At 34.8% G+C, this 16927-nt stretch overlaps 2 protein-coding genes across 4 annotated transcripts; one reads left to right on the top strand and one right to left on the bottom strand.

The window, feature by feature from the left end:
* Positions 1 to 6148: 6148 nt before the first annotated feature.
* On the top strand, positions 6149 to 8357 carry LOC110707079 (probable calcium-binding protein CML21). The gene is made up of 5 exons (XM_021885114.1): positions 6149 to 6431; positions 6509 to 6716; positions 6865 to 7067; positions 7179 to 7353; positions 7928 to 8357. Exons 2-5 carry the CDS (start codon positions 6515 to 6517, stop codon positions 8053 to 8055), a joined length of 708 nt encoding a protein of 235 aa, XP_021740806.1. The 5' UTR covers positions 6149 to 6431; positions 6509 to 6514; the 3' UTR covers positions 8056 to 8357.
* Positions 8358 to 8661: 304 nt separating this feature from the next.
* Positions 8662 to 15952, bottom strand: LOC110707078 (KH domain-containing protein At5g56140-like). Of its 3 annotated transcripts, XM_021885111.1 has the most exons (8): positions 15798 to 15948; positions 15576 to 15699; positions 15137 to 15222; positions 12735 to 12880; positions 11971 to 12090; positions 11745 to 11864; positions 9453 to 9596; positions 8662 to 9344 (listed from the first exon to the last, which is right to left on the bottom strand). In XM_021885111.1, exons 2-8 carry the CDS (start codon positions 15683 to 15685, stop codon positions 9195 to 9197), a joined length of 876 nt encoding a protein of 291 aa, XP_021740803.1. In that variant the 5' UTR covers positions 15686 to 15699; positions 15798 to 15948; the 3' UTR covers positions 8662 to 9194. The 3 variants fall into 3 exon arrangements, with proteins under 3 accessions (XP_021740803.1, XP_021740805.1, XP_021740802.1); XM_021885113.1 differs by having other exon boundaries at positions 11745 to 11861; positions 15576 to 15952; XM_021885110.1 differs by having other exon boundaries at positions 15576 to 15948.
* Positions 15953 to 16927: the final 975 nt, after the last annotated feature.

The following is a 16927-nucleotide window of genomic DNA, read 5'->3' as shown; positions in this document are numbered from 1 at the left end:
TGTATCTTGCTTCACAGCTTGGTGAACGCGTCGTCGCCTCTTTTTTTAAGGAGAGTTATGCCACCTTACTCATATCAATTACATACTACTAAAAGCGAATCTGAAGGAACACTTGGCAACATATTATTAAAAAAAATTCCGCCAAAATTACTTTCTAAAAAAATTGTTATTATATAAAAATAAAGATTGCATTTAGATTATGACTTTTTTATATAAATTCTAAAATAAACTTCCTAAAATATCAACTTGCACATTATAACTATAAATATTTTCTCTCACATGTTTAAATTGTTTTATTATATTTCATGCACTTTAATACTTAATGAATCGATTCATTAATTTTTATATAATTATATTTATTATCATAATTATTCAACAACCGTGCATTTGCATGGGTTTTAACCTAGTTTCTCCACTAATCATGTATCAATCTCGAATTACTTGAATAGGTAATTCAGTTTGTGTTGTTAATCCTAATTGCTTTATTTTCCTTCCCCATTTACTTTTATATTGTTAAAGGTACCTAGTGTCCTTTATAACTCGTTAATATGCTTGCCAGAATTTATTTGTTCGTCATCCTCCTATTCATTCTCGGTTTAAAAGAAAGTAGAATACATAAATAGAATGGTGTATTCCTCGTCGCATGCTCGCAAGCAAATGACAATTATTCAAACCAGCTAGATCAAATAAGGAAGTGCCTATAGGAAATTTTGTTAAGAACTACTCCAAAGATGTAGTTTTTTGAATAATTATCCTTTTTTAAAAAAAATTTGTGAACAACTACCCCTAAGATGTCTTAAGTTTATATAGCACTACTTATTAACGGATTTTATTCAATTGAGTCGTTTGTAGGGCTCATACCTACATTTTGTCACCCTATTTATTCTCTTCTTAATTATCTCTGTTCTCTTTCAATAATTTATCCTCCATTTTTTCTTCTCTTTTATCTTTCACCATTTTTATTTAATCTAAATGAATCTTAGATAAGGAATTTTTTTCCCTCTTTTCAACAAAAACCCTTTTCTTTCCTCTAATGCGTTGTCTTTCTCTTCCTATTTATAAATTAAAACTGAATTCAAACCCTAAATCCTCCCCCCCCCCCCCCCAAAAAAAAAAAAAAACAATTTTCCTAATTCAATTCAAACCCTAAACCTTAGACATTTAAATTCTCAAACTGAATTGAATCCATAAATCCTAAATTAAATCCCTAATTATTAATTGAAGTTAATTAAAAACCCTGAACAATTAAATAGGCCACGGTTACAACAATAGCTTAAAACATTACTTGATTTGGTGAATAATTGCTCAACTTTTGAATGTTTGATGAGTTTCGGGGGGAAAAAATAATAAGACTTTAAATAAATGGCAAAAGAGTTAATTGGGTGGTAAACCGTAAGTGTGGGCCCTACAAACAGCTCAATTGAACGGAATCCATTAATGGGTAGTGTTAGACAAACTTTAAACATATTAGGGGTAGTTGTTCACAATTAAAAAGAAAACGGATAAATGTTTGCAAAATTGCCTATCTTTGAGGTTATTCCTCACAAATTTTCCTATAATATTTTTTCGTTATAATAAAGGAGCTAATAAGGCTCATACTTTGTAATACATACTTTTATATTATTTAAACTGTTGTAAGAATTAAATGGTCAAAAAATTTTGGCCGAAAAGTAAAATTGGATGTCAATTAACAAATTAGTAGTACTTTAAGATTATAATAAAGATTGTAATGGGCAAAGCGAATACTATGAATGACTACTTTTGGCAATTTTCATTTTAATAAATCAAACATTACTTTTTGGGAAATTCTCACTAGTAATCACATATTATTTTTTTTTTCTCAATGGTAAAGGGTGCAACTTTTAATTATCCTTGGTAACTGTAGGGAATAATTTCAATCCTTAAAAATCCCACTAGCTCGAACCCCACTGTGATCATACACTAAAATACGGTGGCGTCAAAAAGGGAAGAAGATAGAGCAAAAGAGTCGCCAACAAGTTTTTAAGGAACTTGTAAACCGTTCACGAGGTGAAGGTTACACCCCTTAACGATCCAAGAGATCGCCAACTCCATAAGGTCATGAACCAAATAAGGGTCCGGGGATGAAGGTACAAATCCAACCTAAAAGAGATTGAACCTGCCCTAATAATAGGCCTCTACTTTATTCTGATCGTATTCATGTGCGCTTTCTGACTAACATACAATCAATAGAATTAACCCTAAACCTGTTTAATCTATGTTGGTTGAATTTAATGCACAAATAAACTATTATTGGTGATCACTTGAATTATAATCAAATTAGCCCTAACAAGATTATTAATTATCTTATTAAGCGTGATTGCAAATACCAATTCCCTTTAACCTGCAATAAAAGGTGATCAAGCAATAACAATATATAATATGTGTCAAGCAACATAATAAATAATCATGATAATTAATAATAATAATCATAAATATTAGGGAGAATATAGGACGCATCATACTTTTAATCATACTTGATATTAAAGATACCCTAGACATGATACTAGGAATATCATAATAACAATATAAACATGATGTCTACATCATAAAATCAATAAATCAATAAAGTACTTACTTGGATGCCTCGTACCTCTTTCTAATTAAAAAATACACACGTTAGTAACTTCAAGGAAAATAATAATCAAAACAATTAAATTAAATAATTGAAAGAGAGATTTGGGACCAAACCCTCAGAAATTAAAAACCTTTCACGTCTAGGGCGAAGGCAACTTCGAATATGGCTAGGTGTATCAAGATCTTGTGAATGCGGAATTTTGTATTAAAAAGCAAAATAGAAAAGGATACTAAAGAATCAATGTTATTGATGATTGATGAACGAAAGATGATGAATGAAGAGAATTGATGAGAATTGATTAATAGATGTAGATAGTTGGTGTATTCGTGTTGACAATCTGTCAATGAAAACGGAGTTTTGATACGATATTTATAGAGAAAATCAGCCAAAAAAAGATAATTTATCAAAACAGAGTCTGAAGACCACACACCACCTTGGCGCCAGCCCTGGCTCATTGGCGCCAGGACCAGTGGCTAGCGCCAGGCGCCAATGGCTGGCGTCTGGCGCCAATCCTAGTTCCAAGCGCCAAGGCCTGTGGTTGGACGCCAAACCGGAATTTAACGCGTTTTCGAAATTCTGATAAAATTCCCGTACTGGAAGATAAAATAATATAATTTCAGTCGAAAATGCTATTTAATCTAATTAAAACTCTAAAGAATCCTAATTGAATTAAGAATGATAAGAACCTTCTAGAATGTTCTAGAAGACCAAAACCATTCCTAATTACATTAGGAATGATAAATCATATTAGGCCCTCCCCTAGATCATTGGGCCGTACTTAAAACTCAAACCGGGCCCAGTTTAGTAAATTGGCCATAACTTCCTCAATATTCATCGGAATTGAGCTTATAATATATCGTTGGAAAGGTCTTTGCAAGCCCCATCCAACTACACCACTATTGTACCCATATCATGGACCAACCAAACTGGATTGGCTGTTTTCTTAAAATAAAGTTTTCAAAAACAGAGAGAAGAGAAAAGAAAATAAAATAAAATAAAACTTTCCGCAACACTAGACCTTTCCACACTTTCGTTTCATTCGATTATGATTCGACGTGAAAGGTACTCATCACTGGGTTTGGTTTTGGGGAGACACAAATGGGTGTCTACAGTAACCAAACATTAATATGATTACTTTGGTAACTTGTGTTTAAAAAAATATCATTAAATTATTAACCATGGCTTAATAACAATGAATTGACTTATTTACCCTTACAATTATTTCCCTCCCCTTTTTTTCTGGTTTTCGTTCTCCATTTATAAAACCCCCAATTCCTCTTCCATTACTCAATTTCTTCATATTCTAGGGTTCTTCATTCTCCAGATTAGGGTTTATGGCAAAATCGGGTTCATCCTCTGTATCAATGAAGGCTATCACCATGGACGACAAGCTTGAGTGGGTGAAGTTTGTGACCTGCAATTGTTCTCCTCCAAAAATCGCTGCGGTGAAAGTATATGAAACAATAAAACACCCACGAATGCTATTTTTCAAGTGTAGGGGCTGCGATTATTTTGCTTGGCAATCCAGACAGCTGCCACACATTACATGCACAAGTTTTGTCATTTAAGTTGACAGGCAACACTGATTTACCATCTAACACTTCATACTCTCCAGCTCCAACCTTCAAACACCTACAAGTCCTAGACTCATGACTAAGCACTTGCAGTCTTCTAATGATATTTGGACAAATATCATCATTCCAACTCTCACACTGCTCCCTTCTAGTGGCCAGTCTGACTAAGTTAGTCTTTTGATCCCTGCATTAAAATGTAAACAAATTCAGTTCTTGCTCCTAAGTATGGTAATGCAACTTTAGCATAAGCATAAGCATATAAGCATAAGGCTACCTTCAAGTAAAATCAGAACAAGTCTGCATCCGTTGATTCCTAGAGTAGCATTAAAGCTCTTTACAAAATTTGACTTATTCACATCACACTTTATGTTAGGGTTGAAAGCATGTTTTGACCATGTTGACTGGGGTCCCACTTTTGACAACCAAACTAATGCCAAGGGATTAGCCTTCTGGAGATCTTCCGTCCGTTGCTTTTCTGAAAGTAAAAGGGTTGTAAGCCCCAGCTGCCTTCCAAAAGAGTGAGAATATTAGTAATCCTGGGAATTCCCCCTTGAAGTTCTTGACAAGATGTTTGCAGCAATATCTTCTACCAGATTTAGGCCATAATTCAGTTAGTGCAGCTTGTATACCCTACCACACACATATTCATAAGTGAGTCAGCAACAAAATTTAGATGTAGAAAGGGAAAGTGCAGATGATTGATACCTCTAAAATGGTGTCGGTTCCAAATTATTTTCTCCAACAAAGCATTCCCTCCCACATGAGTATTGTGTTGTGAATATCAAAGTCTCTAGCCTTCAAGAACCTGAGCAAAGTATGGTAGTGATCAAGGGTTGTGGGCAATAAGTTGCGGGGAATTAGGGTTTGACTCAATGTGAAGACAGAAGATTCCTGTTTGGGATCCCGTATATCCTCGATTGAAAAGGAGGAAGGTAGCCTCAGATTAATATTCCTTTTCCCTCATTTATCTCTATGATTATGAATATGATTTTGAGTCTGATTTGAGGGTCCATCCTCAAGCCCTTCCAAATGAAATCAACATTCATTAAATTAATTTGCACATCTCATGGTTTGTTTATTTCAAATTCACACTCCACACAGATGAAATGGAATACCTGACATGGGTTGATTCGATTCCATTCAATGAACTCCAATTACCCTATAGTTTGATGATTTAAACAGATGATAATGCATCACACATTGCATTCAATTTTGAATCTCAACCACTAGCATTTGTATACGATAACAATAACAATAATAATAATAATAATACAAGAATAGGAATGGAAATCGAAATCACAATCGAATTAATTCACACAAATACACATACCTGATCGGAACCCTAGCTAGCTAGCTAGAAAGAGGACGAGGAGGTGCCAATATCTGGAAAACGAATAAATGCACCTAAAATCTCTCTCCAAATTTACCTTGGGTTTTAGACTTTTGTTGTTTGTCATCTCCCCTTTCCATCTTTTCTTGTTTCATTACATGTCTTACAGTTCCTTTTTTCCATTTTTTTATTATTAAAATTTAAAAGGAAATCTCAAAGATACGTACGACGGTACGAGTATCACTTTCAGGCTTCACCTACATTGCTACCGACACGACAGTTACCTCATGTCCGACACTTTACCAAAACACCCGGGACTTACTAATATAATACCAAGTACACTTTAACATACGGATTATGATTGCGGTACTTGTTAATTGTATACATTAATTGTTTTTCATTTAATCATCAAATAAACGGTAAATATTAACCTTGAGTTAGTAGGGACGTAGGGTGTATAAAGTACAATGCACCCGGATGTATGTAATAAATTTTACTGTAAAAGGGGTTTCAAGCTTATCGTGATTTGTGGTATACTAGGCTACTTAGCAACCTTTTCATTACTTTATCTTCAATAATAATAAGGCTTAAACTTATTCCAAAAAATAAAATAAAATAAAATAAAAACAGACAATAGGTGGTGGGTGTAGCACAAACCCCGGCTTAAATGATCAAATAAGTTAATGAGATGGGACTTGTTATTTCCATGAAAATCAAAAGTGAAAACCCCATCGTAATCCTTTGTTATTTCCATCTGTCCAAACCCCTTAACAAAACATTAATTAGTTAATTAATTAATTAGCTTTTTTTGTTCATGACTAGAGAGAGTCCCCCAAAAATTTATTTTTGCCATTGAAAAGTTCCGATCTTTTAGGAGTTATTGTGTGTTCCTGGAAATTCAACTATTCGCGTTTAATCCGTTGTTAATCAGGTAAACATTTAGAAGAAGTGAATGAAGAGATGGATGTTTCTGAAACTGATGATCCGATGTTGATGTTTTATAATCAGGTGAATATGGGAGGTGCGCTGGGTGTGGTTGCAGAATCACCAAAATCAAGTTATTTTCCAGAAACCAAATTAGAAGCTAAGATGGTTGAAGCTATGCAAAAGAGAGCTTCTAAAGGAACTGCCATGAAATCCTTCAACACCATTATTCTCAAGTTTCCTAAAATCGATCAAAGCTTTAGAAAATGCAAGGCTACCTTTCAAAAATTTGGTATCTTTCCATTCATTTTCCCCTGTTTTTTTTTTTTTTTTAATTTAATATCTTTGTTCTGATGTCGTGTTTTTAGATAGTGTTGGTTCCTAGATAGATCTGACCTGGTTGCTTGTTCAATGTGATGGGATGAACTCGGAATCAAAAGATGTGGATAATAACGATGTGATCGATCACAGTGAGCTAAAAGCTTGCTTCCGGAAATTAGAAGTTAGTTTCAGCGAGGAAGAGATTGATGATTTCTTCAAGGCATGTGATATAAATGAGGACATGGGCATCAAATTCAATGAATTTATCGTCCTTCTCTGTCTTGTCTACCTTCTTCAGGAGGATTCTTCTAAGAATCAACTTGTATCCTTCTAAACTTGCTTCTTACTTGTTGTATACTACTCGTTAGAATATGTTTCTATGAATGAATGTTTGACTGACTAATTGATTTCGCCTTAACAATGCATCCCTTAGAAATCTCGTATGGGTTTGCCCAATCTGGAGTCCACATTTGAGACCCTTGTTGATACTTTTGCCTTCTTGGACAAAAATAAGGATGGCTATGTCAGCAAGACTGAGATGATTCAGGCTATTAATGAAACCACCTCCGGAGAACGTTCTTCGGGACGAATCGCCATGAAAAGATTTGGTCAGCATCCTCACCTCCCTTCTCTTTACTCTTACTGTGCATCATTAGTTTAGTATCTTCTACAAGTATTATGTAATACTCTCTCCTCCAAAACATTTTGCTTTTATGTGTTTTCCAATTTACAGACATAATATCATCATTACCTATTTCTCCTCTTCCCTTCCAGATTATCTGTTAAAATTGCAATTTGCTTAAGTGCGATATAGTTTCTTAATACTTGTTTACACCTGATATGGGAACAACCGAACAAGGACGCAATGCTTGACTGAATTTCATTAGGCATCCAGCAGTGGGGATCAAGTGCCTCTAGCACCTTAGGTTACCCGAATTGGGTCTCTAATACCATCTCTCCTAGATCCGTACAGGTGATCAGCCTCTGCAAGGACTAAGTTTATCTTGGTTGGTGAGAGATGTTAAACAGGAGACTGTGTTTGTGGCATTGATGTTTATTGAATTAGTGGGGCTTCTATCAACACTTTGTGTTGTGCAGCTACAAGTAAAAGAGTCTTGCATGTTTAGATAGAAGCTTACTCTGCATTAGTAATTCCTAACGTGTGTTGCTGTGCTACTGCAGAAGAGATGGACTGGGATAGAAATGGAATGGTTAACTTCAAGGAATTTCTATTTGCTTTCACCCGTTGGGTTGGTATTGATGAAGCTGAAGATGAGGATGAAGTAGACGAGGATGAAGCAGAAGCTTAATTAATGCTTTCTCAGATCTTCCTTAGAATTTTCCATCTTATGTACTACCTTCAACAGCAATTAGTTAAGCTGGTTAGGTGGATGGTATTTGCACCCAGACTCTTGTTTTGACAGAATGTTGGAAGTGTTTTTTCTTTTTTCAACAGCACACGGTTGTTGTCACATTGTACATAGCCCACTTGTTTGTAACGGTATGGCTTAAATAAGTGTAGAGCATGTACTATCTGAATATACTTGGTTTTGAACTTTTGAATTTCATGTTCTGTAATTTCTGCAAGCATAAAGTATGGGATAAATTACAAGTTGGAGAGCAGCAAAGCCAAAGGAGCAGGAGGCAAAATCTCTACCCCTGTCCCTGTGGTTATAAAGCCATGAAGGTACTACGGAGTATTGGAAACAGCACAACTACTTATACCGCAGAATTTTCAATGCCTCCAAAACCTACCAAGAATGCTTCTTTTAGTTTTAATTATTATTTCGGTAAATATCGTTCCCATGTATGCTTCTGCTTTATTCATTATCATTCCCATTTTAGACCTGGTTCCCTCATAACAATTCACAACCCTAGCTTCAAAACGAGTTCAAAGACATATTAGGGCAAAAAAATATACAACAGGTAAGATCCCAAATCTATTATCAAACTTGAAATTTTTTCATAAATCAATCCATTCAAGTCTACAACTGCTACTAGACATTCAAACCCATCTATATGGGTAGTGCTTCTGCTCTCCACTGTAAGCACACCATATAATGATAGCTACCATTAACCTACCAAAACTTTCACAATATCAGTAAAAAAATATAAAAAATAAATTAAAAAAAAAAAAAAAAATCTCCATAATACATGACTGAAAGGCAGATTTCTAACTAGCCTAAAGAAGCATACAAACGCAAGCCATCTAAACTCAACTGGTCATTCCAGAATATAAGCTATTATGACCTCAACCACCCAGACTATATGCTAAACATGCTTGATTTACCATTACATTAAAAATAGAACTGGCACACTAATTGCACCAGTGCCCCGATGGCAGTTGGGACTTCAGAAGCACTGTGGCAGGTACATCAGCACCGGTAGCATGGGAATGTCCAGTTTACCCTTCATAGCAAATAATTCTCCAGAACCCCACCATAATTTATCACCCCCGAGTCTTGGCCCTCTTCATCCCTAGGCTGTTGTGAAAGGGAGATACAGAACCAGACATGTGAGAACCATCTTCACGAAGTGTACCGTTTAGCATAGCTAACTCTCGCAACTGCTGTTTTTTGAAGAAGTCTTGAGACTCATCCTGATTAAGAAAGATGAGATTGTTAGAAAATCATTTAAGGTCCAAAAAATATAAGCATAACAAAACACAAGGTTCTGCTAAGTTTCTGTAGCCCCTAGAATAACATACCACAGGCTTGAGCAGATCCTCAAGTATCTCACGTGCTTGCATCAGGCGGGCATCAATTATTTCTACAGGCAATTCTGCCTCTACAAGTATGTGAAGGGGTTCATTAAGATGTTCATACCCTGGTTTTCCCCGCATCATATCCTCCTTTGATAAAAAAGATGATGCAAGAATTGTTGTGTTAGTATTTCTATACAAACTAAAATACAGATATATCAAGCAGTAAATTCTCAAAAAAGTAATTGATCTTAAAACACTTTTAATACACGCAATACTTTCAGAAATTTACAAGGATACACAGACTAATTTCACCATCCATAAACTGCAAATTTGTGAGAAATAATTACATCAATTATAAGTTATGCAAAATTTTCATTTCATTGAAAGCGACCCCCTTAAAGAATTATTTTCAAATGCTCGGTACAGCTTGACTAAATCTACAGTGAAATGACTTTAAATGCACAAAAATGACCATGGGTTGTTTTGGGGAAAATGGATGACATTTTATTTGCTTGAATAAAAATTTGGGTTTTTCTAAGCTATACCCCTAAGGTATTCGAGTTTCTAAGGTGTACCTATACTTTTTCAAGTTTCTAAGTTGTGCCCTTTAATTCCTTATCAATACTAAAATGTACCCTTATTAGTTGTTTAAAAGTTATTTGAGAGTGTGATTTCGTGGCTTCAGTTTCCATTATTAGGATTGCGGTGGCTAAAATTTCTTTCTCCTACCATTTCCTTAAATACCCTCACTTTTTTCAATTCCAATACACTTTAATCCTTTTTTCTACTATTTTTTTCCCCTATATTGATTTTTTTATTGGGATTTTCCCACGCATCCTTTTACTCCCAACGTTTTCCGACTTCATTTACTTGGGAACTTCTCCTTTTTCATTTCATTTTCTCTCTCCTCCTGTAATCTCCCATTTTTCACCAAGTACCCTAACGTTGACTCCTTTCTCTCATCAGAATATCAGATCCTTGAATTTGAAAGAGTATTCTCACCTATAAATTGTAGATTGGTGTATAAAGCACTCATGCAAATTAAAGCCCTCAAAAAATTTCTTAAAAAGACACTTTCAAAGCTAATTTGTGGTTGACGGGAGGCAGCAGATTTCTTGGGCTTGTATATGTATATTTGATCTTGCTATGTATATGTATGTATGAAGGAAGAAGAAAATGGAGTAAAAAGTAAAAAAAAATAAAAAAAAATAAAAAAAAAAAAGGGAAAATTCCAAAAGCTATTTTTGATTTAGTTTGAGAGGATTATTTGATTGATTTAAGGGCTTTTTGTTTAAGCAGAGGAAGGCGAGGGAAGTAGTGGTGGTTTTAGGTGGCTGTGAGAGCCGCGTGGGTGTTGGTGGCGGTTCCAGGCATTAGTGGTAGGTGGGGCCTGGGGGCAGCGACAGTAACTGGAAGAAAAAGGAAGGGTTTTGCCTAAATAAATAAACACAAAACGCAACCAAAAAATTTAACAGAAAACTCCAAAAGGTGCATTAATTGCACACTTGTTTTATTGTACTAATAGTAAAGTTTCAAGTACATCACACACTGAATCCTCCCATTCCTTAATTCTTGTGAAATACTACAAACGGGAACTATACTTTGGGACGGAGGGACTAATTAAGACAGACAGACAGTGCATATCATTCACATTTACATAGCATACAAGAAAATAATAGTTACATGTGACAAATTTGGATAGTCCCAGGGGTGCAAAAATCTGCTAAGGGCAATGAGCAAATTTTGGTTTTAGATCTGCCAAATCATCAATCTAAAGTGTGGTTAATCACAAATCCAAGCCAGATTGAAAGCAAATTTAGCAAATCTAACATTCGATGAATTATAGCATTACAATAGAAAATCTAACAATTGATGAAAAGAATCTCAGTTTTTCTACTTCTCCCTAACAACACAATGGTACTTGATTGATGATTATGTAAACGTAGCAACCTCCATAATTGCAATTGTTCCGTGTTCCCAGAAAGAACTTTCCTATAAACATATCTTTCAAAAATGGGTTTGGGCACTTGTGCCAAAACATCTATTCATTTTAAAAGGCGATGAAGCAACATCTATTCTAGTGTTCAACATCCCAGTAAAACCATGTTACACACACAATCAGCACAATTGTACAAACATTTTCCAAATTTATGAACTTAAAACCTTATATGTAAACATTCCACACAAATTAATAACTTCCTTGGAGACACCAAGTGCACAGAAATGAGTTGCAGCAGCATGAAGGTAAATAAACAAAATCATATATGACAACAGTACAGGAACAATAATGATTACCTTTGCCGGATCCTTGATGCTGCCACGTCCTCTGATAAGAACACGACAATCAGTAGTAGCTTCAACACGCTTGAGAGAGTTTCCTCTCGGGCCAAGCAGTCGCCCGACAAAGTTGTACTGCTACAGCGATTAAAAAAGGTACAATGAGATTGTGTTGTATAAGAAATATCATTCACTAATCAAGACCACGTAATCAAATTATATAAGAACCACACCAACTTCATACATTGGGATAGTTGTCAACAGGAATGTCCACCCTGATAGTCCTCTTCACGATAAGGCCTGACGAGTTACCATGAGAACCAAGCCAGTTCTGAGCTGAAGACTGGTGTAAAAGACCAGACATCTGCAAAGAAAGCTAACATTTGTAAATGAAATCGCACAACAAAAAAAAGGAATCATGTTCCCGATATCTAACAAAGGGTCCACGGAGATTTGGGAATATCTATTTAGGAAAATAACAAGTCAACATAGTATCAGACTCCCCACATGACCTGATGACCACATTTATTCTTGAACAGTGCTGGTACAGGTCCACAATATTTTCAGAAACCACCAGAATGCTCATAGCAGAACCTGATTCTGAAGTCAAGGCCATGTTTAGAAGAACTAATCCCACAAAAAGGTACTGAAGGGAGGGATCCTAAAGTATAGAGTCTGGAAGTCTTTTTTCTGACACCTCTTCAAATAATATTTTAAATGGCTGGAATTTTAGTATTGCATGGGCAGATTGATTTATAAAATCAAGGATAATGATTAGTATGCCTTGGGTTAAAATAAAAAGAATTATCCCTCTTCACAGCAGCAGTCCAACCTACACCTAATATTATTCCATAACATTGTTAGCTTCATCACTGCCTGTCATGAGAAGAGTGGATACGCTATCAACAAATTGTTAGCACTAAGATACAACAATTGAGTCAGTAAAAATTTTTAAACAGTAAAATTTGACGAAAACTAAAGGTCGTGTTAATGGTCAGTAATCCGTACTTCTGATTGGAAAGGTGATGCCCATCCATTCATATCTGCTCCTCCATTTGAATATATTCCTCCAGAAGGCAGAGGCCTAGCATGTTCAAGCCCAGATTGATCTAATATTGAAGCATTCCCCAACAGTGTAGTTACACGCAATATTTCTGCTCAATGTCAATTTTCAATAACAGATGTACTAGTTAGCATTTGTTATATATTAGTAGGCAATTCACCACAAACACAATACAGTTTGCCGAGTTAGTTCAGCTATCAGACACCTTCACCACCCCCGGCCACACACAAATGAGGGGGAGGGGGAGAGTGAAAAGACAACTTTAGTAACAGAATAAAAGGCAAAAAAGTAAATATAAACGAATCATCTACATAAAATTAATCATTGGGCAAAGCTTCTAATGTCCCACATCACAAGCAGCCCTTTTCCCAAACTCGCTCAAAGTAAATTAAGCATTGAAATGAGTAAATAAATAATACAAATGGATAAGTTCTTGAATGACTGACACAAGAGGTTATTCCAAATAATCTCATTATAGAGATTCAATGGGCACATATTCCATAAGAATATTCTCCACGAACATATATGTATATCTTAACCACATCCGTCCACAGCATATCCAAGATGCCCAAGAGATCAACAATAAGGTCAGATGAAAATAACCACCCTTGTGTTTTTGTCAGCAAAAATTTACGTACAGGCGCATGATAACCTCTCATATTGCTAATTAATTTTTTTTTAAAATGAACTTAAACAAGTATACGAAACCTCCTGAAGTCTTAAGCACCAATATCAGTCAAATTTTCCGGTAAAAATTGCTAAAATAAAGACACATCCTACCCTGTACAAGCATCCACCAAAGACTGATACACCCTTAACAACAAACTGAAAGTGATCTCAACCATGGATGGCATGACAAAGCATATCACTAGAAAAAAATGCCAGCAACAATTGCTAAAGAGACTGTCCATGAAGGTTTGAAAGGCTATATTTTGAAACAACAAGTATTCAAAAATTTGTTAGATTAAGATATTTAAAAAACAAGTATAATGCCATAGTATTAGATATGATTGCCTAGTGCCACTAAGTAAAAAAAACAATGAAGTACGCTAACAATTGACAAAAGCATCTGATGTAAATTTTCAAGAAAGCAGAAATAGACAAAATCGAGAAATATTAACTTTGCTGTCATAGTAGAGTAATGGTAGACTTAATCAAATGCCTCATTATAATGTCCTATAACACTTATTTGTCATAAAATGGCATGAATATCCATGTGTTTCTGAATCAACGGTTGAAAACTTTCTGCACAAAGTACCATCCTAGTCTATTGTGTGCAAGACCCTAATTAGGGACGCTCATCATAGACACCAGGACAATGATCTGAAAAGGAATTTCAGCCTTTCTTCTCGTAAGATAAATGTCAAAATAGATCATATCAAACACTCTGCCTGTCCCATACTCACACACATTATGAAAGCAGATTGAGAAGGATATTTTGCTTAAAAATAGCATACCATAAAAAGAGAAGCAACAACAAATTGTCACATGGATTCGCTATTATGATGAAGGTCATGCTCTAGAAAGTATGCTATAGAAAGATAAGTAGGACTCTCACCTCAGGACTTTTAATATATGAGACAGAATGAGTGGAGGATAAGTTTTACCCAACAAGAAAGAGGGAGAGAAAAAAGAGTGAGAGTGAAGTTAATCACGGCATCACTGACACGTTAGGGAATATTAGGAAATTTGAGTCCGTGTCATCTCAATAAATACTTATCACAATGATCCTTGATGAGTCTATCGGTTTCCCTCAGCCAGACCTCTATACTATATTCCACTCTCTGGACACAGCAAAACACAGCCTCTAGATGCATGTTACATGGAAAACTCTCCTTGTTTCATATATAGTGTTTAGGAGTGGATTATATTACCCCTCCATCATCATCTACCAGACATTTTGCCAAATATGAATTATTCAGGTTTAAATGCTATTAAGAAAGCAAAGCAACTAGCAATTAAGATCAAGGTCTCCTACACAATGTAATTAATCAAGCTTGTCAACACATTAAATTAGTTATAATTTTTCTCCTTTCCATGGGATTAGCTTCACATGATTAAGTTAGGAACTTACGGTAATAGTTAAGGTTTATTAACGATGACATTTTGAAGGTACGAATCTGAAATATTACGAATAATACTAATGGTTTAATAGAAATTAGACATCAAAGACACCAATGGGAAGAAACAACAGAAAAGATAGGTTCACAAGCAAGATAATTGGAGCAACAGTTGTAGGAGGGTGCATTTGGCTTAAATTATGAGTTGATTAATGAGGTGGTTGACCAGTAATGCCAAAAAAAAAAAAAAAAAAAAAAAAAAAAAACAAACAAACAAACAAACTCACCCTGATTCAATAAACGGTAACAGTAGGGAAGCACGGGCAAAAAAGGACCGATTTTCTGACGTTCAGCCAACAACTCTGAAAGGTATCTGTCCACATAAATATAAGTCCGATGAGTTAAAATCATCGTAATTGACACATATAATAGCATCCGAAAACAAGCAAATTAAATGAAAATTTTGACAGATCAGGATTACATATAATTTAATTGATGTTATAGTAAGTAAAGAAGTGATGAGTTGATGAATACAGTAGTAATTTTAGTCTAATAATAAAAAATAAAAAATAAAATCAATTGAAATGAGAGATCTGTTAAATGAATCTAATTGATAAAATGAAATGAGTTAATTGGAGATCTGACAAAAAAAAAAAAAAAAAAAAAAAGCAGTAGCAGAAGTAAGATTAGAGTGTATGGATCTAAAGAGAGAGAGAGAGAAAATACTTCTCTTGATCAGCGAGAGTGGAGGAGGCAGAGCGAAGACCAGCGATGTGAGGAGAGTGAGGAGTTGTTGACGGTGACGGAGAATATGACATGTATCTGCCCGACGCCATTCTTTCCGGCTTACCTAAATCAGTAATCACCAACCAAACACTAAGAGAAGCTAAGATATAAATAAGCAGCTACTTACTCAATCATGTAAGATGAACCCAACCAAACCCTTACAACTTTGCCTTCAGACTTCAAATCCAATCAATCAATCTATCTATCTATCTATCTATCAATCCCCACTTCCACGGACTAAGGACTACTCTTCACTTTCAAGTTCCAACTACTACTAGTCTACTACTGCGTCGGTTGCTACACACTAATGACCCCAACTACATCACTGTTCATACAATAATAATCATTACTCGTATTAACCTATATTCCAACACTCAAATCTTAATTTTAACCCACATAATCTATACATGTTTTCGGTGATAAATTTCACTTTTTCAAATTAACCCTTTTTATTTTAGTTTTTTTAGGAAAAAAAAAACTATCATCCTATCCTATTTTTTAGCATAATACAAGCCGTATTTTTACCATTATCATTATTTTGATTACTCCGTAACATGACTTCATCAGTTGTTTTTTAATCAACACAGTTTTATTTTTTAAATCGTTTTTTTAGCAACGATTTATGCACAATAATTATTGCATGTATTTCTTAGCTTGTAATAATTATGCATGGCAAACACGATAATGACGATAGTGATACTTCAAGTTGCTATAGCGAGGGTAGTGATGCTTGTTTTTCGTGTTTAGAGAGCCAGAAGGGGCAGAAATATCTCTAGGAAGACGGAGATAATCTCTAACCACTTAAATTATCCCTCACTCTAATATGTGGTTCGTACTCTATTTTTGTTACATTCTTACGCTGTCTAATTCACATACTCTATTTTTGTTTACAACTTATATATGTACGAAACATCTTTCTTTACTCGGGTGATATTTAACTACATTACTTTTACCATTAGTTAGACTACAAAATAACTAGTTATTTACCTTCATTCTTCCTATATACGGAGTAGTATTCCATCTTAATTTTTCTCATTTTCTGTTCTTTGTCCTAAAATACTATTTTCATTTTCTTTTCTCACTCACACTACAGTTTCCCAAATTTCTTTTCAAATGTACCAAAACGATCATCTCATTTCTTATTATAATATTCAAATAGATATACTCCCCCTCCTTTTTTGTGTGTGCATTTTTAATGTAAAAATGACGAGTTAATGCAGCAAAAACATTTACTGTTTTATCTTTTCCCAACATTGAATTATACATTTTTAATACTTCATAAAAGAAATTAC

The sequence above is a fragment of the Chenopodium quinoa genome, unplaced genomic scaffold (genome assembly GCF_001683475.1).
Source record: "Chenopodium quinoa cultivar QQ74 unplaced genomic scaffold, ASM168347v1, whole genome shotgun sequence".
In the NCBI taxonomy this organism is placed as follows: domain Eukaryota; kingdom Viridiplantae; phylum Streptophyta; class Magnoliopsida; order Caryophyllales; family Amaranthaceae; genus Chenopodium; species Chenopodium quinoa.
The sequence above is the reverse complement of the archived record's forward strand: the minus strand, read 5'-3'. Positions and strand labels throughout refer to the sequence as shown.

Excerpts from the sequence above, each read along its gene's own strand:
- LOC110707079 (XM_021885114.1), top strand. The coding sequence starts at position 6,515 with ATGGGAGGTGCGCTGGGTGTGGTTGCAGAATCACCAAAATCAAGTTAT. Across the intron at positions 6,717-6,864 it reads GGCTACCTTTCAAAAATTTG|ATGTGGATAATAACGATGTG; the intron begins GTATCTTTCCAT and ends CGGAATCAAAAG. Across the intron at positions 7,354-7,927 it reads AATCGCCATGAAAAGATTTG|AAGAGATGGACTGGGATAGA; the intron begins GTCAGCATCCTC and ends GTGCTACTGCAG.
- LOC110707078 (XM_021885110.1), bottom strand. The coding sequence starts at position 15,685 with ATGGCGTCGGGCAGATACATGTCATATTCTCCGTCACCGTCAACAACT. Across the intron at positions 15,223-15,575 it reads ACTCTCGCTGATCAAGAGAA|ATACCTTTCAGAGTTGTTGG; the intron begins GTATTTTCTCTC and ends TTATGTGGACAG. Across the intron at positions 9,597-11,744 it reads GCATCAAGGATCCGGCAAAG|GAGGATATGATGCGGGGAAA; the intron begins GTAATCATTATT and ends TTTTTATCAAAG.